Source organism: Manacus candei, unplaced genomic scaffold (genome assembly GCF_025592945.1).
Source record: "Manacus candei isolate 608988 ecotype Guabito, Panama unplaced genomic scaffold, ASM2559294v1 h1tg000037l, whole genome shotgun sequence".
NCBI lineage: Eukaryota > Metazoa > Chordata > Aves > Passeriformes > Pipridae > Manacus > Manacus candei.
In genome coordinates, this window is record NW_026138085.1 from 13,089,201 (window position 1) to 13,111,997 (window position 22,797).

Genomic DNA, 22,797 nt, shown 5'->3' on the forward strand with positions numbered 1-22,797 from the left:
ACCCAGGCAGACACTGGGCTCTGCTCTCCTACACACAACATCCTCCAGAACCAGGTGGTCTTGGTCACCTCCCTTCCTTTGAAAGTAACAGAAGCAAAATCTTATGTTGTTGGGTTTTATTTTGTACTCCATAAAAAAACAACACAAAAACTGACTCTGCCTTGGCTGAGAACAACTGCTGGACACAGCTGTTCAGTGCAACTCCACGGACATGATAATCACTACTGTCAGTGTTAGAATAAAAAGGAAACCCGAGCTCTCTTCTGTAGTAGCAAAAGGACTGACACCACAAGTCACAGAAGGAGGAGGGGAAAAAAAGGTAAAGGTTTCTCTTAAAAATATAGCTCTGTGGTAAGAGAAAGGGACGACTGGGTGTCAACAAGGAGAAAAGCAGCTTGTGCTCTGCTCTGGTCAAACTGCCTTCTCCAGTTCTGTTCCATGGGGAGGGACAATAAACACATCTCTGGGCCCCAGCAGGGCAGGAGGAGGCAGAAAGTTACACTGCTCTGCTCTAAAAGTCACAGTTAAAAGAAGTTATAAATTATATTTAAAAAAAAGTTGGAATTCTCCTGATGAGCTTCCTTTTCCTTTCTTCTGTTTGATCTTCACCCATAAATCCTTAATCACAGGAATGCGGTACCTTTGGGGAGAGGAGTTAAAAGCATTAGGGATGGGGAGGAGGAGAACAGCCTCACAGCTGAGCAGAGCACGGGCAGAGGCATCTGGTCCACTTCCAGGTGGCTACAACATCACCATCTAATCCACATCACTCTTCCATGCTCCCTGTGGTCAGCAGGGACAGACAGACACTGCCAGAGGCCGCTCATCTCTGCTGGTGACAGAGGTCAGCAACATCCAAGCTGGATATCCAGTTCTCAGCAGCTAAAGAGTTGAGGTCAGACACATCCAGAGAAGCCAGCACACGGCTGCATGACATTCCTCACACTGCTCCACTCCCTGGCCCTCTAATCTAAGGCCAGGCTGGCTCAGTGACCACTTAGAGGGCACACTGTCTTCCCAAAACTGGCCCAGGAGTTCTGAATTTGGCCAAGGTTACCGCCGCTCTGAGGTACCAATGGATAGTCCCCATCTACAGGCCATGTACCTTCTCACAGTCCTTCAGGCTCAGCTGTTTTCTTCTTCTAAAAAGAAAACAGGGAGAAATAAATAATGATCATCAGCACTGCAAACATGAAGGACCCAGCAAAGCCACAGAGGCTTCCTGGATATGTCCCTGTGGAGGTGGTAGCCACCATGAGGAACATCCTGTAGTCTCCCTTTGAGCCCTTGGAATGGGATGCAGTAGCCTGCCAAGCCCTCAGCAGCTCCAGCTTCTGCTGAGAACAAGATGAACAGAGAGCTGAAGAGCAGCACTTACTCCTTGGACAGGCTCTCTTTGCCACCAAAAGGGCCCCTGGGTTTGACCCTTCCAGGGACAGGGATCTCTCCTGGGGCAGCAATACAAGAACAAGCCCTTCTTCGAGCCACCCTAATCCCAAACAAAGTTCAAGATTTCTCAAGATTGGCCACAGTGAACTGCAGGCTCCTCTGTACTGCCAGCAAAGCCAGGACATGGCTCTGTTCCTTCTCTAGCCTGGTACGCTGCCAGGATGGGATGAGCACCACAGCCATGGCTCAGAACAGCTCTGCCCACGGTACCCCAGCCCAGGGTCTGGCACATACCTTCTTCTTCTTCTTGTGAACCTCAGCAGAGCCATCTGCTACAGGCTCCCCTTCAAAAGACACCTTTTTGCTTTTCTTCTTTTCTTTTCCAGTCTTCTTTTCTGGGAGACGGAAAGAAAAGCCAACTAAGAGAGGGATTCTGGTATTGTCAGCCTCTGAGAGGGAGCACAGACTGGCAGGAGAGCCCCCAGTAAGTTTTTGATCACATCCAAACTTGAGCAAGCTTTCCAGAGCAGGAACTGGATGAGGCCAGAAGCCTGCTACAGGCAGCTGTATCCGGGGATGTTTCCCTAATACCTCTGAGCCAGAGCAATTTGATCCCACCATCTGTCTACACATGTGGGTGGAATTACATAGGATTCCCTCCTTTCCATATCCTGCTGCCCACCCGCTCCAAGGAACCGCTTCAGGGCTGGAGGAGCTGGGCACATGCCAGAAATGAGAGCAAGGGGAGCTGCTAACACAGGATGGGCATGAGGTTCAGCTCAGCACAAATGCTCCAAGAGGCTTCAGCTCACCCATGTCCAACTGCCCACATGAGGGCCAATGGACAAGTCTGTCTGCTCCAAAAATAAGGGCTGCATTTCAGCAGAACAGAAACTCCAGCAGATATGGCCCAGTCAATCCATCTCCTTTTCTTTTTTTTTTTTTAAAGCCTACAAGATCCAGCACAGAACCAGCTCTGGTTTGCAAATGCAGGCTGCACTGCAAAGAAAAAAATGGCCTTTGGATTAGGGCAGCAGGCAGAGCACTACAGAATGGCAAGCTGTAGAAAGGTAACAAGTGACAGGATAAGAGGAAATAACCCCAAGTTGAGCTAGGGGAGGTTTGGATTGAGTATATGGAAAAATTTCTTCACTGAAAGGGTTGTCAAACACTGGAACAGGCTGTCCAGGGTAGTGGTGGGGTCACCATCCTTGGAGATATTTAAAAGGTGTGTAGATATGGCACTTGGTGACATGGTTTGGGAGTGGGCCTGGGTTAATAGTTGGACTTGATGATCTTAGAGGTCTTTCCAACCCAAATGACTCTGATTTAAGAGGGAAGCAGCCAAGCAGGAAGTCAATAGGGAAGTGGGTGCTACTTACAAGGCCCTGCACTGGAGGCTGAACATGCATCAGCTGCAAGAACCTACTGCCAACTAGGCCCCAAGTGTAGCATGCTTACTTTTAGCTGGTTTTTTCTTTTCCTTGCTGCCTGCCGTCTTCTCCGGGTCACCATCTTCTTTCTTTTTTTTCTTTTTGGGTACTTCTTCATTAGCCTGCCCTTTCCGTTTCTTCTCCTTGGGCTGCCCCACAGCCCCATCCTCTCCCCCCAGTTTCCGCTTCTGAGACGTTTTCTGCTTCTTGTTCTCTTTGTCTTTGCTCTTAGACGGTTTCACAGCCTTGTCTGCCGTGGAGGATGGTTTCTTCTTTTCCTTCTTTTCTTTTTTCTCCTTTTTCTTCTTCTTCTTCGCTTCCAATCCTTCCACTGCCTGCACTGCAGGGACTTTGGCAGCAGTGGTGACCTCGGTTTCGCTCCCTGAGCTTGGCTCCCCTGACTGTGGGACGGAGAGCGGGGCATGTGATGGTGCTGGGGTCACTTGCACCTCTTTTGCACCAACATCATTCTCTTTCGCTGCCAGGGCTTTCTTGAGTGAAGGTTTGCGGCTGGCATGACCTGGCTCTGTTTTTCCTGCCACCTTCTCTTTGTTGGAGGCTTCTGTGGCTTCCTGCCCTGAAGGGGGGTTGTGACAAGAAGGGGGGTTGTGACAAGACAACAGTGACAAGAGAGAGAAGGCAACTCAGGGAGCACTCATTACACAGACCACAGTCACAGGAGGATGGAAATATGCATTTTCTCCTCACAAGAAAGCTAAACCTGCTGGCTACCTATAGCAGTCAAAGAAAGATGCCTCAGCCTGAGATCAATTATCTGGAGAGGGAAGGGGGTGATAACACTCACAACAGCTTTGGCTGTTTGACAAGATGGGTGAGCACAGATAGATCAGTCCTTCCCCAGGACACCATTCCCAGTAAGGCAGGGACTTACCAAGGTGGTGGGGGTATCCACACCACCATGTTTAACCATCATCCATGGCAAACCCCAGTGCACCTGGGCCTTCTCGAGCCCATATATAGCCTTGACCTCCTCAACACTCTTTTGCATGATGTAATTATATGCTCAAGGGGCCAACAGACCTGTTTGAGCATCTAGAGCAGGCCAGAGCTCACAGCCAGGCCACAGTTCACACCAGAGCAGAAGCAGCTTCCAGCTCCAATTTCTGCTATTTGCCAACAAACCAGGGAAATGGTGGGACTTTTCCTTTCTCCACAGGTCTTCCCACTTGCTTCCCCTGCTCTGCGCTCCAGATATGCTACAGACCCCACACAGCACTGGGCATACAGCCCAATGGGAGGCTTAAATAACAGCACTGTGTAGCAGATGTTCTTCAGCTAGTGTTTGAATCTTCCACAGAAGCCATCACTACCTCAGCACACCAATGCAGTGTGCCTCAGCTCCAGGGAGAGCCCTCCCTGCTCCTGTTAATTACTGTGGATAAAGCAGAGCTCAGAGGAGACAAAGGCACTGAGCACTGAGCCTCACAAGCAGCCAGCATGAGTAGGGTGTTCAGGGAGAGGGCTGTGCCATGGCCAGGGAAGCCAGCAGACGGCAGCAGCACTCCACGCTGCTGGGCTCCGTGATGGAGACACACTGGGAACACGGCCCGTCCCACTGACACCCTTGCCAGTGTCACCCTCCTGTGCCAGCACGGCTTTGCTCCAGGGACAAGCAAATTCCCAGCCCTGCCAAAGGAGACCCACCTGCTTTGTGGTTTGCAGCCACCTGGTTGTCATCTGTGTCGGAGTCACTGCTGTCAGTGCTTGAGCTGTCGGCTGGGGCTGCTTTCAGAGGGGCCTTGGCGGGAGAGTTTGCAGCAGTCACAGCTGCCTTCCCCGGCCCCACTTCACCCACAGGCTGGGAAGGAACCGTCTTTGGGGTCTGGGGTGCTGCTGGGGCCTTGGAGAAGCCCAGATAGCCTGTGAGGAGGGACTGAAACAGCACAGACACACTGAGGAGTCACAGCAGGGCAGCCTCCCACACACCAGACACACAGAGCTGTCTCTGCTGCTATTGTCCTCATACTCCAAGTGAAGGGCCCACCTTTGGCCACTGGTGGAGCCAGCTCTGAAGAGCTCAGGGCTACCAGGAGAGGGGCCAGCCCTGACAGACACCGGCTGAGCTGACAGCCATGAGAGCTGGCGGCCAGAGGTTCTCTTCTTTGTTCTCGCCCAGCAAGGCAGGCTTGGGGGAGGCTCCTGGCCATGAGTGTGCGCCCACGCACAGCTAATGCACTGCAGATGTGCTGCACGCCCTGCACGTTACTTACAAAGGGAATTTAATGGCTTGGACACGGGTTAAGTTACAAATAAAAGTGGGGGAAAAAAATTCCTGCTGCTATTGGCACTGTGCACCAGTTCTCCTGGTTTAACCCTTGCAAGGTACCATCTCCTCCCGTCTCTTCTCCCAGCAAAGGCACCATGAACCCTGGACCCGAGGCTGGCTGCCTGGGGAAGCATTCCAGGTCCAAGAGACTCCCTCTTCCCCCACCAAAAATCTTGCTCACACCACTCCACTGGAGGGCCCCCAGTTCTCTGCTGGAAAACCCACCCAGCACCCTGTCTGCTGTGGCTGAGGATTGAGTCCTCTCTCAATCCTACTTAGGAGCCTGCTGCAAGACATGAGAGGATCCCAGCCTGCTCAGGTCCCATACCTGTGATGCTGCCTCCTCCTCCTCCTCACTGGACTCTGAGGAGGAGCTGTGGGCTGGCTGGGTCACTCCTGGTTTCTGCAGCGAGCCTGCTGGAAGAGCAGAGTTCATCCCATTAAAACCACCACTGCTGTCTGGAGCTGAGCTCACCTACCCAGCACAGGTACTGCCACCAAAAGGCCCTTCTACCTCCAAAGAAAGAGGAGTGCTCTGCCAAACTGGAGAGAGGGAACCACTCTCCAACCACTACACATCTCCCACAGGGTAGCAAAGCACTGTCTCCACCCTGACAGCACTTAAAGCATCTTCTGGAGAGAACTGACCAGTTCTGGGGGGCTCCTTGGGCGCCTCCTCCTCGTCACTGTCAGAGGAACTGCTGCTGTCTGTGGTGTCCTCTGCCTGGGTGGGCAGTGTGGTCTGGCTCAGCTGGGCATTCTGCACTGGCTGCAGGCCTGGCTTCTTCACCTTGCCAGTGGAACTTTCTGGGAGCAAAGCAGCCTGAGGGGCGGCAGTGTTGGCTGGAGGAGCTTTTCCCACAGGAACCGTTTGCTTTAAGCTGGAAGCAGCGGGGGCCTAGGGAGAGGAAAATGAGATAGATCTGAAAGGAGGAATAACTAACTGCTCATGTCCATGAACTATAAGCAGCAGCCCAGAGCAGATGGGCTTGGACCACCTTGGCCCTTCTTCAGGTGACACTACTGCAGTTCGTGTCAGGGTTAGCCCAAGAATCTCTCAGGCAGGACACAGAGACCCCAGCAGACCCATCTTCTCCCTCTCCTCAGAGAAGCTCCCCACCTCCTCCATCATTACCTTTCCTGTCAGCACATTGTGCTCCAAGGAATCCATGCTGGAGCTCTCAGACACTCTGCTTGCTGGAGGGACAGCAGGAGTTTTTGCCTTCTTCCCTGCGGGCAGGGTGGCATTGGCCTTTGCAGCCACCGTGCTCAAAACCGCAGTCACTTTGACATTCTGCTGGGGTAGACTCTAAAACAGATGAGAAAGAAAATCACGACAGAGCACAACCTGGAAAGAAAAGATAAAGAAGCATACACCAATCCAGCACTAACTCATGAGCCTTTCCATCATTTTCAACACCAAGGCCTTTTGTTTTTTTTTCCTTCTCTCCTTACAGACCAGCTCTGCCTCCCATGAGCCTCTGAGGCCTCTGGCACAGCCATGAGCAGCAGTAAGGGTCAGCACCCCGGGAGTGCAAAAGCATTAGCTCAGTGCCCCAAAGGCACCCATCAGGAGGGCAAACAAAATGTGTTGTGCTTGCAGGCTGTGAATCCCTACACACCAGCAAGACTGCAGTTGCAAACCTTTGCATAGCCACCACTTGGACTCCAAGATGTCTTCTACACTCTAAAAATCACACACTAAGAGTTAATTGGTAAGAAGGATAAACAAAGACACCAATCACAGAGAAAATCTGCCTCCAGGTCCACAAGCCAGCAACAGATTACGGAGCAAATTAACAAGACGCAGTTTTGTTGCCTCACATTTAAAACCTCCCATCAAACTTAATGTAAGAGGAGTTAAAAATAGAAGAGCCAGGGGCATGGAAATCAGGCACTGACGACAGGGTCAAGACACAAATGCCAGCAGAGGAGGGAGCAGGAGCCACGAAGGAGCATTTGGCCTCCTTGTTTGTGTTACCAAAAAGGCTACGTGAGCAGCTCTGCCTCTCCAGATCTCTGACAAGCTGGGCCTTTGTGGGCTGACATTTCCCTCACAAAACATCTGGCCTTCAGAAAGGAAAAGGCAACGCTCTGCCATGCAGAGCCACCAATCCAGTGTGAGCTCTCAGCCCTCTCACACAAAGCTCAAGTTACAGTAGCTGCATTATTTTATACAGTCTTAGTACTATAAACATGCTTTACGCAAGGACTGCTCAGGCTGGCTGCCTGTCCATCAGCTGGCGGGAGACAGCCTTTCCATAGCCACAGCATCAGGCCAACATGGGGAAGGGTTTCCTGAGTGCACATAACGTCCCTCTCCCAGCAAAGGCACTGGCAGAGGATGGGTATGTGTGGGATATGAAGTGTGCTTGGCCACTAAGCCCTGGGCTCAGAGCACCAGCCAAGCCACCACCACATAGGAACGGTAGCAACGTTCCTCAGTCAATGTTTTTTCATGCAGCTTCTTGGGCTCAAACTGCAGCAGAAGCGCAGAGACACCCAAGAGAGCTTCACACCAAGGCAGCTCTGTCCCCAGGGAGCTCAGCCACAGCCTTGCAGGACTGGCATGGAGACACGAAAAGACTCCAGTGGGAGCACTGGGATCAGCTCCATGACACTCAGCGTGCTCTCAGCACAGATATGAAGTCACCTCCCTTCTCCAAGGCAGGGTCTGGCTCCTCTAGCTGAAAGGCAGCAGGACCACTGTGCTACCCTTCAAGACAGATCCTTCCATCCTCCCAAGGTTTGCAGAAGAGGAGTCCAGAGAGCTCCAAGCTTTCGGGAGGAATCAGGCAATGGGTTGCCTTGGAGCTACACAGCTGATGGAAAGACGCTGCCTGGAAGGATTTGGCTGTTTTTCCAGTCTTACTTCCTAGAGTAGAGCAGAGGCAACAGAGTCCCAGAGGAGGTCTGGGTTCGTGTGTCTACTCGTGTTCCTGTCAAAGCATTCACACCCCCCCTGCTCTCACACACTGTAAGATTGCTGTGGCCAAGATGGGCACCCAGATCCACGGACACTGCCAAGAAAACCTGATCCAGCCAAGGGGGGGCTCCCCTGAATCACATATCACCTGCACAACTACCACCTTCCAAATCCTGAGACCTCCTGAGCTGCAGAACTAGCAGCCTACACACCCAGTGCATCAGCAGCTCCTCACCTGAGAAGGGGGGACTATTTCGTTCTCTGAATCTGACTCCTCGCTGGAATCATCGCTGCTGTCCACAGCTGGAGGGGCTGTGGCTGGTGCCGAAGCCAGTGCCTTCTTCACATTTGTTGGCTGGGGCACAGAATTGGTTTTCACTGCAGGAAAACCATAAGAGATTGTCATTGCGAGAAAGAGCTGCTCTCTGTGGCTATCCAGAGCAGGAGCTATCACAACAGGCCGCACTGTTCCATGTGCAAGGGAGAGGAGGAAACCCACGAGGATGCAGGTGAGGGATCGTGGTTACTACCAGGAGACTCACCAGCTTGTGGAGGCTGCCTCTGTGCTGCAGGGGACTCCTCTTCACTGTCAGACGAGTCACTGCTCCCACTTTCTGAGACCTGGCTTTTCAAGGTGCTTCCCACTGCTTTTTCAGGCGGCCCAGCTTTAGCAGTCTGGCTCAGGTTGGGAACAGGCCCGGGCTGTTCTGTTAACCTCTTAACAAAACAGAAACACAGGCCCAGAAATGCCGTGTTAGTACAGGTGTTGTTTAGGAGTTTAAGTGCAGTTTCAGCTCAAGTTGGGTTTTGTTTTACCCTAACACAGCTGTTACCAACACTCCATCCTTGGCATGTTAGGAGTGGAAAAGGCTTCAGTTACTGCCTGGACTGAGCTGCTGTACACACATACTTCTGCATTTAGCAATTTGCTTCTGACAGGAAACCCGAGAGTGTTTCACTCACGAGCATGCAGGCTGACAGTGCTCGTAAGCACACAACAGCAATTCCTTCTTCAGGCAGAGACACTGGCTGGACAGGAGCCTGAGGAGAAAGCACTGCAACCCCAAGCCTTTCACTCCAAGGAAGAGTTTTATTTAAGTTTGACCTACCCACAGCTCAGGGAATCTACGGAGCTGGGAAGCCTTGTGCCATAACACTTGCAAGATTCAGAGACAGTAACAGAGCAGCTACATCCTAGAGGTGCTGGAGGGCTCAGTGTTAACACAGGGCTGTCACAAGGGTTTGGGGACACAGAGGGCAGGCAGAGATAGACTGGGATTCACCTTGGAAACTGATGTGCCAATAGGTCTCAGAAATCCCCAGACAAAAAAAACCTCTGACACCTACTTTCTACAGCACCTGTCGACACTGATGTCCCAGGACAGGCCACAAGCCACCTCCCAAAGCAACTGCTGTGTCAGCACTAGGAAGCCACAGTCATCTCAGTCCCAGACACACAACTGCCAAGTGAGACTCTCTCTCTTCCTGGTCCCTCTCCCAGTTTGTGCTGAGGGCTGCAGACCCCCGTCCTGCACCTTGAATGCTAGTGGTGGCAGAGGGACAGGCAGCACTTGTGCAGAGATCTGGGAATTTCACCCCCCACAGATACTCCCCAGGCTCACAGTGCTCTGCACCCACTCCGTTTACTCCACTCATGGCTCATCTCTGGGCTGCTCTGCCAAAGAGTACGTCGTGTTTGCCAGGGCAGGCAGACCCTGTCCCCCTGGCATGTGATGGCAGCCTGCTTTGGCACTCAACGAGAGAGTCCTGCCCAGCTGCATCGCCCCTGCCACCCCCTGCCATGCTGCCAACACAGTGATATACCCCAGCAGCAGAGAGCACCAGCCTAGCAGGCCCCCCAAAAGACCAATCCTACCATGCCTCCTGCCACAGCCCTGCCACAGCCTGCCACTGGGGCAGTGTTTATCATCTCCAAGCCAAACACTAAACAGACAACAGCATCTGCATGTTTATCCCATTACAGAACAGCTCTCCAAACAAGCCAAGTACATTTTGACTCTGCTTAGAGAAACAGAAACCTCCACAAGTGCTTGGGGAGGGGGGACTGCAAACCTCAATTCTCCGTTTTGTTTTGATACCAGTGAGTCACAATCTCCAGGAGAGAGGCCAGATTTGCAAAGCTGAAGAGAGAGAACTACTTGAAGCACACAGAAGAATTCACACGCATTACTCTGAGCGTGCTAGCTCCTCTCCCTGCTGTCCCAAGCACTGCTGTGCAAGGGAAGAGCTTACCAAGATCAGAGCCCACTCACTCAGTTTTAAGCCCTTCATAGCAACAGGACTGGTTTCTCCCCCTGTGCGGATGCACAGCACAGGGCTGCTTGATTTCCTAACTTAGCAAGGGAGTGGGAACAAGCTGCCATGCAGGAGCATCCTAACACAGAAAGAACACAACAGCATCCACAGAGAAATCACCGTAAGGTTTGCACAGCCTCAGGACTCCTCAGATCTTCCTGGGAGGAGGCCAAGGTCCCTCCATCCCCATCAGATGGATGACAGCTGCAGGTGGGATCAGACTGGCAGCACGGCCGAGTTACACCCAGGGAGCAGGTAACACAGGCAGAGAGCTTCTGACAGCTTGGGAGTCACAGATACCGAAGTAACTCGGAGAGGAGGAAAATAACTCAAGAGGAAATCATTTTTCCTGCTCCCTCTCCAGCCCCCAAAGCAGGAGCTGCCTGCGGCTCCCTGAGTGTGATGACTCAGCTCCCGCACAACCCATCTGCCACTCGCTGGGTCCATTTGCATCATGCAGCACTGCATGACAACAGGGGGAACAACACTGAGCCACGTGCGCCCAGCACGTTGTACAACCACATTCCATCGCTGCTTGTGCACCACGGAAGCACCGCGGGATCGGATCGGGATGGGGACTGGGACCAGTATCTCGGCTGTGTCATGGCCCAGCAAAGGTACAGCTGTCAAGTGCTCGGGAGGGGCAAGAGGGTTCAAAGAGTCTCTCTTTTGGAGATCTGGCCTCTCCCCACAGGGCCTGCAGTCCAGGATAAAAAGTTGCAGGCACAGCTCCTGCTAGCGTAGCCCACGTGGGTTTTCCCGGGATGCTCAAGGAAGACACGGGTTCCCAAAACGTGGGTTCACGTGCATCTCACACCTACTCCTTGTAAACAGAAGCAAAAGCCTGTCCATAGAGGGTTCAAGTGCCACCTTTGGCTCAAAACGTCCAGGAGAAGAGGCAGAGCAGAATTAGCTGTTCCGAAAGAAAAGCAGCTCACAGCATCTTTAGGGTCAGACTGTCCCCCATCACCATCCTTCCCCCCCAAAAATATGCAAAACACCTTGTCAACTTCTTTAACTAAATATTCCTGAGTCTTCAGGGGTAAACATACCAATTAAGCAGTTCAATTTAGGCATGATGTTCATTTTAATTGTGCTAATCCACCCCCACAGGGAAGGATGAAGCAGCTTCCAACGCTCTGTATCTGTTTGGATCTTGCACAGAAGCCAGAGGAAGTTGCAGGATACAGTAAGTCAGTGGTTAGCATATGCCCAAGTAGCAGATGGTGAGAATGAGCTAAGAAGAGTTTGACTGGGAGGACAGGACTGTGGACACAGCTAAGCCCAACGGTTTGTCTTCAGGCTTCACTCGTGGTCTCTGCCTGTAGGTTACTAACATGGCAAGAAACAGCCTCTTCGGCAAAAATAGAGCTCCCTCGATGACAAGCTCTTCCTTGCTGTGTCAGTTTGCAAGAGGGAAGATGCTGAAGTGGTTAAACCAGCAGGTAAAACTTGCTGCTGACAGCTTCACAGAATCAACACTGGGGGAAACAAACCTACCCCAGCACATCCTTCACCTACAACCCTGCTAAAACGGACGAGTCTCGATGGTTTTGCAGCAGGACCCCATGGCACAGCTATCAAAATAGCTGCTCCTGTCACCCAGAGCTGAATCCTCACATACAATCAATCATGCAGGAAGAGAGCAGCAAGAGCTAACTGTTAGAGATGCGTCCCCCTCCACCCACCTTAGCAGACCAAGGCTATGAAGACAAAAATGCAGAGCCTTGCTGGCTCCTGCCTGTCAATGCTGAAAGGACGTGTTGACAAAGAGCCTCCTTGCACGGACACGTGAGGCTCTGCCCCCGGCTTCTCTTCCTCCCTTGCAGACAATACGTGCCACCTCCAAAAGGCTGCTTTCAGGGCACTTTCTGAAGGGCCCTGCAGCTCAGAGTCAAGGCAGAAGGTCTCAATACAACATGTGGGATTTAATTCCCTTTGAGTTTAGCCACCTGGGTCCAATCTGAGCTCATGGTTAAAGAACTCAAACCAAACCCTCACAGGAGAGCCAAGACCAAGCTACCTGTGACCCTGCACACAAGGCCCACTCCAGAGGGGCAGTGCACGAGTGAAGAGAACAACTGGTATCAAACAGGGTACCCCCCACCCTCCTCTGGTATGGCTGAGTGAGCAGAGTTAGTCTGTACTTGTTGCTTCCAAGCAGGAAGATCTTCCTCTCTGAGGGAGATACAACATACTTCTGGTGTTTCAAGAGATCAGTATTAGCATTTAAGGGATAAACATCTGTCTTGCATACCCCATCCCTTGGCACTGGGCTGAATAAGGATCACCTACCTTCTGGCTGATGGGCACAGGGAGATCCTCCTCTTCACTGTCTGAAGAGTCAGAGCTTTCCACTGGCTTTACACTTTCAGCAGGCTTTGTGGGAGCAGCAGTCCTTCCCAGCAGGGTTTTAGCCTGCTTTGGCACTGCTGTTTTTGGTGCTGGCTTCCCTTGTGACACTGGAAGTGTTTTTGCTGGAGATGCTTTGACGGAAAGTGATGCTGCTGGTGTAGGTTTCACTGGGGATGGGACGGCCTGGGAGGATTTTGGAGGTGACTTTGTCTGGACAAGACATGAACAGAGTGAAATAAGGCAAATTCTCCAGCAGCATAATTCATTTGCTTAGACTGTAATCAAGGGAAGAGATTTCAGAGCCCCCTGGGAAAGACAAACCCTGAAGAAAGTTTAGTGACTGGCAGGACACAAGGAATTCTTTAATCTGGCTGTGTGGGGATAGTCTCCCAAGATGAGAAAGCAAGACCAGATATTCTTCATCAGCCTGTTGCTACTAATAGTCCTCTCCAGTGAGGTACAAGGCAGTACTTTGCACTCTCCACAGCTGGGAAGCTGGACTGCACTACAGCTTGACAAATTAGACACTATTTATTGCTATTTAAACCTGAGGAGCAAATTCCACCACGACAATTTGCCTCTTCAGATGGTAAAGGAATTACTGGGAGGCTTTTTTATTTAAAAGTACTGACGGATTTTTTTGTTTTGTTTTAAGAAAGGCACAGTGGGGTGATTAAAGCTCAGAGCCAAGACACTGAGGTGCTTTTGAACACCCCACGCCTTTTCCTCCCACCCCCAACAAGACTTTGCTACACACTACGTGCATTTACAACATTTTCTTTTCACTGCAGTTCCCAGCCCTCAGAGGTGTGCAAGGAGAGAGAGAGTTTCAAACAGACGCACTTGGGTTACTGAAGGAAGTTCTTCATCTTCACTGTCTGATGAGCTGCTGCTCTCTGACGTGTCAACGGGTGGTGCAGCCCCTGGAACCGTTGTGGATGTAGGTTTGGTGTGGCTTGGTGCCAGCGCTGTTTGCTTCACTGCATTCTTCTTGTGAGACACCGGAGAAGTAGGTGCACTTTTCACAGGTGCTGCATTAAACTGTGCTGCTTTCACAGCTGGTTTTGCCTGGTAACAAAAGGGAACAGGAGAATCAGAAGAAAATGGCTGCATGGAATGTTTTAAAGCAAGCTGCCTTGCTAACTTTGACCAGGACAGGCTCGTTCAGACCCTTGGGTTGTGGAGTATCTGAAAAAAGCCAATTTCTCCACAGACTCCCTGACTACATCCGTGAAACTGCACACCAATCACCTCCTACAGATCAAAGGATCTCCCTCAGCTTCAGGCACTAGTAGAAACTGGGATGGAATGATTGATGCCAGCAGGGGTTAATGGGGCTCTAAGCCACATAGCATGTTCTCTGGCTTTGGGGATCTCACACACCCAAGGTAAAGGGTGTTGTCAGAATACAGCATTGTAGCATTTCCTCTCATCTCCAAAAGAAGGGAAGTGACTTCTTAGGGACAAAGAATGTGTTGGAGTGGTTACCTGGACGGCTGGAGTTGCCAGCTGCTCCTCTTCCTCAGAGGATGTGTCCTCACTTGATTCCTCACTGCTGCTCTCGGCAGCCCCAGCCGCCTGCTTCGGCTCTGGAACACAAGTGAGGAGATGTCACAGCTGCTGCCTGCTCTGAGCCCCCAGAGAGCGATGCTAATGTGGCTTTTGAAGTCAGGGAAAGAAAACAAGCCACAGAGAGGGCTAAGGGATTTGCAGGGAAGAGGATCCAGCCCTGCTGAAAGCATCAGTGGCCTGCTGGGAGCAGCTTTTCCAGACAAACACTGGCCCACAAACACCACTCCAAGAGTGCAGGCAGAGATGGGAAATGCTTCCTGGCCACCCTCTGACCCTACGGGGAGCTGCCCAGCCACAGGCAGGGGCACCCAGCCTGGCTGGGCCTCCTCTGGAAAAGAGCCAAGAGAAGGATCATTTTCAGAGCTTCAACAGTCTGTGCCTCACCCCCCTCCTCCAACACACACATACACACACACACACACACTTCAAAGCACTTAAAGATTTCCCTAAAGACTTCAAAACTCCAAACTAATCATTTGCAATTGGGAATAAAGAGAAAACGCTGCAGTGCCTTTCCAAAAATCTGAAAGTATCTGTAACATCAGTACTGCATCTCTTGTGGACACACTATGCTTTACCCCCAACCCTGTAGTGCTGGGTGCTGCCAGACAGACATCTTAGCACAGGATCTGCTGCTTGAAATGGGAGCAAGCACGCTGGATTCATCCCACGGAGCTCCAGAGCTGGCTGCTTTGCAGTGTTCTAGCAGCCTCCCCAAGGAACAAGCATCACTGAGCTTTCCAGCAAGGGAGCTGAAAGGAACTTGCTGAAGGCACGTCTCAGACCCGATTCACAGCAGAGCTGGAGCACACACACACATTTACAACACCCTGCAGGCTCCTTACCCGCTTTGGGGGCTGGGGCCTTCACAGTCGGTGTCTCCTGTTCCTCCTCGCTCTCGGATGAGGAGCTGCTGCTGCTGCTGGAACTTTCCGGTGCTTTGCTCACTACTGGTGCTTTGCTTTGCCCTACTTTGACCACAGCTGCTGTGGCATGTTTGGGCTTCCCAGGAGCAGGCAGTTTCTGTGCCTTGGCTGGAGCTGGAGCTGCAGCCAGAGCATTGGGCTGCTGCTTGTTGTTGGAGAGCACAGTTCTGTTGGGAGCAGGGAGTGCCGCTGCTCTGCCCGCTGGGGCAGTGGGCTTGGGAGGAGAATGCAGGGAGTTGGCAGTTTTGCCACCCACCACAGCTGGTGTTACCTACAGGAAACATGAAAATTAGAAGCCTACACACAGATGAGGGGCTAAATTGGAGACAATGTACCTTCAACAGCAATTTGGCAACCAGGCAAGCGCTTTAAGGAAGGATTTGGGAGACAGACATCTGCGAGAAGGCTTATGGCAGCACAGGAGGGTCATTTTAATAACAATTCCACCTCAGCTCACAATTCTACACATGCCAAGGAGTCTGGGACAGTCCTGGCCTCAGAGTACCATCAGCCTTCAAAGCCAAGAGAATTGCCTTACCGCCACTGCACCTTTCCCAGCCGGCGTCTCCTCTTCTGACGAGGACTCATCCTCCTCACTGCTTTCTACAGTCACTGCTGAGTTCGTGGCCAGAGAAAGGCTGGCTGCTGCACAGGAGAGAGCCACAGAACAGCTCTGTGAGTGTGTTTCTCACAACAATGTGGCCTCTGGTTTGCAGGAAGGTCCCAGCAGCAGGGCAGGGTCCCATCTCCACACCTGCCCCAACACCACCATCACTGCTGTCCCTGTGACAGACAAGTGCTTTGCTCCTCCAACCCATCCTTCTCCCCAGCACCAAGACAAGGAACCTGCCAAGATCTGCAGGTTTTCAAAGGCTAGTCTACAGCAGATGAACTGAGCCAAAATACATCAGACACATGGGTTTTTGTTAGACTCTGCAAGCCAACACCACCCACATCAGCTGCACCAGGGATCTATCCCCACTTCAGACAGGGGCACTGGCTTTCCAGACCAAGTCCTTCCCTCACCCATGTAACAGGCCCGTCCTGCTGACCCCACACACACCTGGGACCAACTAGTGCTCCACAGTGGACAGTGAGAGGTTCCCAAGGTTTCATCCAAGCAACAACACCCATCCCTCCCCAGTGAATCATAACAGCTTTTTTTCTAGCTTCAGCAGACATCTGTGCTCCTCAGAAACTCCACATGAGAAGAGAAGAGGGTGCTAAATTAGTTGTCCTATTTTTCTATGAGCACAAGGGAATAGCCATCACTTTACAAGCATCTTCTCTAGCCAAGCAAGTTGGGTTGCTCCTACACAAGCCTCCAGTCCTACTCTGTCAACTCCAGGGAGATGAAAGGCTCCTACCATTTGCAGCTTTTGCCTTTTCTTTCTCATCCTCTTCTTTCTCTGAGCTCTCAGAGCTGCTCACGGGATCAGGAACTCTGATCTTTTCTGGGATGGCTGCCTCGTCATCACTCAACTTTCTTCTCCTCGAATTTGGGGGAGTTCTAGGGAAGAGAAATGGTGTCAAAACCCATAAAATACATCTTGAACAAACTGCAATACAATTACTCATTTACTGTCAGGTGAGGCTCCAGGACAGGCAGTGTAATTCCTCTACGGCTCCTAAAGGGATGGGAGAAATAATTCTCTAACCTGCAAGGGGCATCTCTAGTCCTCAGGGAACTCCCAAGAGCAACATATCCCTGCAATACTCAGGAGATACTGAACCTAGACCTTTTTTTTCCGTGCCCTAAGCAGACTCTTTCTCACTTTAGCAGAGAAGTAAAAAAAATATATGGTCAGGACGGTGTTCAACGCAGAGCTAAGGCATCCTACACAACAAATTCCATCTCCAGGAGGCAGCTGTAGCCACAGAGTAGTAAGTGCACCCTCAGGGTTAGGGCAGTGATCCCCAAACAGGTCTTGGTATTCCACAAGACCAGAAGAAATGAATCTGAAGGCTGTAAAAGCCATTTGAACTTGGGCTCCTGGGTCAAAAGGGCAAGAAAGTCAGGTTGCAGAGAGGTTTAAGAAAGAAAGGGGCTGGAGCTACAGAAGATATGTTGGAAAAAGGGGAGGAAGAGGCCACAGATAAGCATTAAACACTTGAGCTGTTCAATTGGGTTAAAACATTAAGCTGGAGAAAGATTCCTCCAGGCTCTAAATCCTACCTGACCAGAACAGATGATGTGGGCTAAAGTTACCCATGCTTTCATTTGAAAATTAAAGAGAACACATTTGCTTCAATACAAGGATAACACTGGGCACAGGGTGTGATTCATACAGGCAATACTTCTAAGCCCTGAGACACACAATTATCAGAGGCAAATATCCTCACTTCTGTGCCAGTTTAGCTCATTTTATTTGTTCATCTGTTTTAAAAACAAGATTAGTCCAACAATTTGGCGAGTAAAGATTGTGCTTGTCACCAGAGCGTTCCAGCAGCACAGCTGTAACAGCAAGTTTCGTGCAAGCAGGCTAAGCCAAAGGCATGTTTACTATTCCAAAGTCCTGGTAACTACTCCAATAATCCCTTAATTGTTTTAATAAAACAACATGCAGCCCACACAGGCAGCTCTGATCCTGCAACACCTTCCTGATCCAGTGGCAGCTGATAGCACAACACAGGCTGCTGTAAGTGATCAGGAGCTCAGGGATTCTGTGTGAGGGGAAGATGTGGTGTCTGCTAGCACTGTCCCTGCAGCTTTCCAGAGCATCTGAGGGCTGCAGGGCTCTGGCTGCTCCTAGGACTGAGCTGGTCCAGCTTTCTCCTGTCCCAAGGCACCTTTCCACCCACTCACTCCCTGCATCCTCTAAGAGTAAATGCAGTTCTGGAGGGAGGCCACTCCTGTAACTGCAAGTCTCAGCTTTCAGGTTCACTCTGGAAGAGTTTCTGCAGGATAGCACCAAGGACACCTTGGTGAGATGGGCAGGAGCCACAGGGTAATTTAAGGAAGGACATTTTAGGGCCAAAACCCTATGGAGTGACAAGATGTAATAACTGCAGCTCAGTCACAGGAGCACTCCAGGACACTTTCTGGATAAAGAGAACTACTAGTCAACACATCCCTCCTTCTGACTCCAAACCAGGCATAGCTCAGGCAGATCAGGAATAACAGACACCTTTGTGGGGCAGGACGACAACAGAAGGGTGACACTGAAGAAAAAGGAATTAAACCTGATGCAAGTCCCCTGTTGCCCCCAGGTTTAACAGCAGCAGTGTCTGGGAGTGTTTGCTGCAGCAGGCAGGGTAAGGTCACCATCATCACCCACAAGAACAACAAACTGTTTTAGAGGCAGGAACTGCAAGCCTCTTTCTGTGCTGCTACACCCTCACCTAGACCCAGCTTTTCTCCTGCCCAAGTGTGGAGCACAAGAGCAGGGACCAAGGCTGCAGCAAGGCATGAGGTGTTCCAGCAAAACCACACCTTTGAGGGAAACACTTCCCAAGGCTGCTGGTACGGCCGCGCTGAGGAGCATGCTCATTCCAGCACTCCCAGCTCCAGGGATTCCCGGGATAACCCAGCGCTGAGGCTGCCAAAGGCCTCCCTGCAGCCCTGCACTCACACATCCAACCAAAGCAAACCCTGGGTAGATGCCACTGTCACTGCACCCCACGGATGGGAAGGCCCCACACTGCAGACCTTCCCGTGGGGAATATGTAAGCACTGGGAACACATCAGGGCTTGAAAGGACAGGCTGAAACCAAAAGATGTCCTCTGAGCCAGATCATCTGTGATCTATGCCAAGGTTTAAGTCCCTGCAAGAGTTCTGGCATTTCAACATCTGCTCAACGTCTCTGTTCCTGGGTCAATGCCCCTGCAAAGCACGTGGCTTTAAAAAGAAAGTGAAACAGAACCAGGGAACAGATTTCTGACAGTAAAGCACGACTGTGAGCCTCATAACATTCTAGTATTAACCAGCACTAACAGTATCAGCTGCTCAAAACTAAAGTAACAACTTATCTCCAAGCTCAGGAAATTTTAAAACCACAGTAATCTTGAACATCTGAAATGAATTGCTGTGAAACCACAGGTTAGGAGAAAAGTCTGCTGAGCACAGTTATCATTGGAAATACTCTGACAACTGGGAATTCTAGCAAATAAAGATCACACATGCCATGTTAGCACAGCCTGGAATCTACCTGATACTCATTTTGCCCTTTGACTTACTTTTCCCAGTGAGTAAAGATGTCCTCGAGAGAGGTCGAGAGGGAAGGGAGCAACTTCTGTGAAAGCAGAAGGAACACCAGTCAGGCATCAGCCCCGTCTCGAGATGCGACCACCAGAGACCGCAGGGGCCCGTCCAGGAACCCGCGGGCAAACGGGACCATGCCATCCCCCCACACACGGTCCCGGTGAATCCCGCAGGACACCGTGTCCCCCTGCGGGTCTCCCCGGCAGCAGCACGTGTCCCGGTACGGGACAGCGCTACCCGGCGGGCTGCCAGCCTCCTCCGTTCCCCCGGGCGGCTCGGGGCCGGGACACCACGTGGGCTCAGCGGGCCAGCGTGCAGCCGCGGAGCCACGAGCGCACCGGCGTCGCACCCGGTGGTCGCTGAGGGCGCCAAGGGGGTCCGGGCCCTGCCGAGGCCCGCGCGCTCCGCGGGATCATTCCCCCCGCCGCGGCCCAGCTTCCTCCCCCGAGGCCCGGGCGCGTCCGCCCCCGTTACCTGCCCGGTCTGCGCCTGCAGTTCGCGGGCGGCCCGCGCGAAGCCGCCGCGCAGCAGGTGCTGGTGGATGAGGGCGAGCAGCTCCCGCCCGCCACCGGCGGCCATGGCACTCCGCGTGCCGCGCCGCCGCGCGTCACTTCCGCTTCCGCCGCGCCGCACCATGGGAAATGTAGTCCCGGAGGGGGGCGTCGAGGGCACCATTGGGGGGGATCTGGTGCTAGCGGGGGGCGGAGGGGGTTGCTCCGTGGGGGTCTCTCGCACCGCCCCCGGCAGGGGATGGAGGGCGATGCAGGGCGGCTGGGAGTCACCTCGTGGAGGCCCCGCACATCGCCCTGGTGGGAGGTGGAGAAGGGAAGGGCGAGGAGGGGGTGTCGCTCCATGGGGGTCTCACACACCGCCCCGGTAGGAGATGGGGGAGGATGGAAAGGGGGGTTCGCCCGGCCGGAGCTGGGCCCCTCACACCCCCTCGGCAGGAGATGGGGGCGCTCTGGGAGCGGAGGGGGCGGGGGTGGCACGGCGGGGGTTACTGCACCACCACCGTGTGTAACTCTGTGCGTTTTGGAACAGATTTTCCTGCAGGATTCATCCACGGCGCTCCGGAGCTGAATCCTCGGGGCTGATTTAATGCTGAGTGGACATTAAGCTGCTGAGAGGAGCCGCTGGCGTTTTAGGGGCTAAAACAAGCAAAGGACGAGAGGGAAGAAGCTGCTCCTGATGCAGAGCAGCTGTTGGAGAGGGGCCTGTGACAGAGGGGCTGCCCCGCTGCCACCCCCCGCCCCGCGCTGATACTTTCCAGGAAAAAATCTGGCTCCCATCACTTTGGCAGAGGTTTATTTTTGGAAGGTTTAATAGTGTCCATGGTGTGCCTGTCGCTCATTCAAAATACAGACCCTTTATTCGTGTTCATAGGCAGGATTAAATATAAAACTGGCGTGGCTCCAGCTGGCTCTTGCACCAAACGTCTCTGACACCAGCATCGTCCAAAGCTGTAAAGCCACGGTCCAGGTGGCAGTTTTACAGCTCCTGTAAATGAATCCCAGACCTGGCCAGTCCTTTCTGGGACTGACCTCCCCCTGCACAAGTGGTCATGGTATGAACATGGCTGTGAAACACGCAGCGACAGTGTGGCTGCCCCAGGATGGGGTCCCAGCTCAGCTACTGCTGCTCCGAGGTGACCTGAGGTAACCAGGTCTCAGCTGGTGGCCTGGTTTAGGGCCCTGGTTCTCCTTGCTGGAAAGGAAGAGCCACATGGAAGCATTCTTGGGTAGAGAGCACAGAAGGGTGTCTCTTGGGGAGGCTGTGGAAGGGGCTGAGTGGACAGAGGCAGCCTGGGGACACTGACTTCGTGGCCTCTGAAAGTGTGGTTGGGTGGAGATTGAGCCCCCAGGGGTTCACAAAGAGCTCTGTCTGCTGCAGGTACGTGGATGAACAGATTTAGACTTGCTTTGACATGGCCTGGAATGGCTTTATACCTCCAGGAATTGCTCAACTCGCTTTGTTTATATAAAACCCTCCCCCAAATCTGAACACCAACACAGCTCCCACCAGCAGCCTGGTGATTACAGGAGTTGATGCTCGGGGCTCAGGCAGGAAGGAGTGGAGGGTCCCTCCTGGTCAGCAAAGCTCTCCAAACAAATGTCAAACTATTAATGGTGCAGGGAATTGCAAAAACACCGTTTGGAGAGGTCTAGGTGGAGGGTGGATGGGATACTTAATGCTGAGAGGATGACAGGTGACCAAGTCATCAGGTACCAGTGGAGAGACAAAGGAGAGGAATACATCCTGACAACCCTCAGGGGTGGGACAATGTAGACAGACACTCAGCTCAGGTACAGGCAGGAGAGGAGAGCATAGCCCTGCAGGGCATGATGGCAGTGTGCTGGTCTGGGGTTGGAGGTGTTCTGCCAGCCCAGCTTTTCCAGAGCTCTCCAATCTCTGTGCCAAGGGATGATGCTTCACAGGGTGTCTGGGGAAACTGGCTGCATTAGTTTCCCCCAGCATTCGGGTGCCAGGAGTCCAATAAACCCCTGCTCTGCTGCATTTTCAGGCCTCCTCCTCTCCCATGGCTTGGGACTCACATGTACTAGAAAGCATAAAACGTTTGGCTTTGACCAACTTCATGGAAGGGAAAAAGACAAAGGAGCACAGATGGCAGGAAACACTTTCAGGAGAGATTGCTCTGGAGGAAGGCAAATAGAGGATGTTAAAGCCCTGAGCGCTTATGCACAAATGGCTTGAAAAATTGAGTCCATTTCCCCGCCCCCCCCAAGTGTCTCTTCACAGGTCTGCCACAGTTCAGGGTCACCTGAGTCCAAAGATTCATACCCTCAAACCACGAATACCCTCAGCAAACCACATCTCAGGGCCTGGGAATAACACGACCCACTTGAATGAAGAAATCTGAAAAAAAATAATATGTACGCTGCACCACAATTACAGGTAGAGAAGGTATTTGAGGCGGTTAGTAAACATGTCAAAAAATAAATACAGCTATTCAGTCAGCAAACAGCTGCATGATTATAACCAGGAAAATATATGCCAGCCCAAAGCCAGCTGAGACCCAACAACATGCACTTATTAAGGAGTGGTTTTTGTGTGTGTGTGTGTGTGTGTGTGCATGTGTGCATTTTTTGGAGGGAGGTTGAAAACATTTTGCCCACTCTTTATTTTAGGAAGGTGAAATATCCCTGGCGGATTTCAAAAGCCAACCTCTCGGGTATGAGTTGTCCATGCCAAGACACTGAGTCACGGAGAGATCGGAGGAAGCTGTTGGAAATCCAGACAGGGGATAAAACAGCTGTAATTGAGGAGCCAGCTCAGCTCCATCTCTAATAACCACAGAGCCCTGTCCTCAGCCTTCAAGCTGAAGGCTTTGCTCACTGCCACTTTCACATGCTCTCTGGTTATTGCTTGGGGT

General features: G+C 52.1%; 1 protein-coding gene across 1 annotated transcript; it reads right to left on the reverse strand.

Annotated features, from left to right (window-relative positions):
- Positions 1-108: 108 nt before the first annotated feature.
- On the reverse strand, positions 109-20,010 carry TCOF1 (treacle ribosome biogenesis factor 1). Its single transcript, XM_051793915.1, has 17 exons — positions 19,881-20,010; positions 19,382-19,437; positions 16,572-16,714; positions 15,743-15,849; positions 15,124-15,475; positions 14,195-14,295; positions 13,550-13,774; positions 12,647-12,916; positions 8,578-8,752; positions 8,271-8,413; positions 6,245-6,418; positions 5,758-6,007; positions 5,438-5,523; positions 4,485-4,716; positions 2,851-3,414; positions 1,684-1,784; positions 109-1,142 (listed from the first exon to the last, which is right to left on the reverse strand). Exons 1-17 carry the CDS (start codon positions 19,983-19,985, stop codon positions 1,110-1,112), a joined length of 3,117 nt encoding a protein of 1,038 aa, XP_051649875.1. The 5' UTR covers positions 19,986-20,010; the 3' UTR covers positions 109-1,109.
- Positions 20,011-22,797: the final 2,787 nt, after the last annotated feature.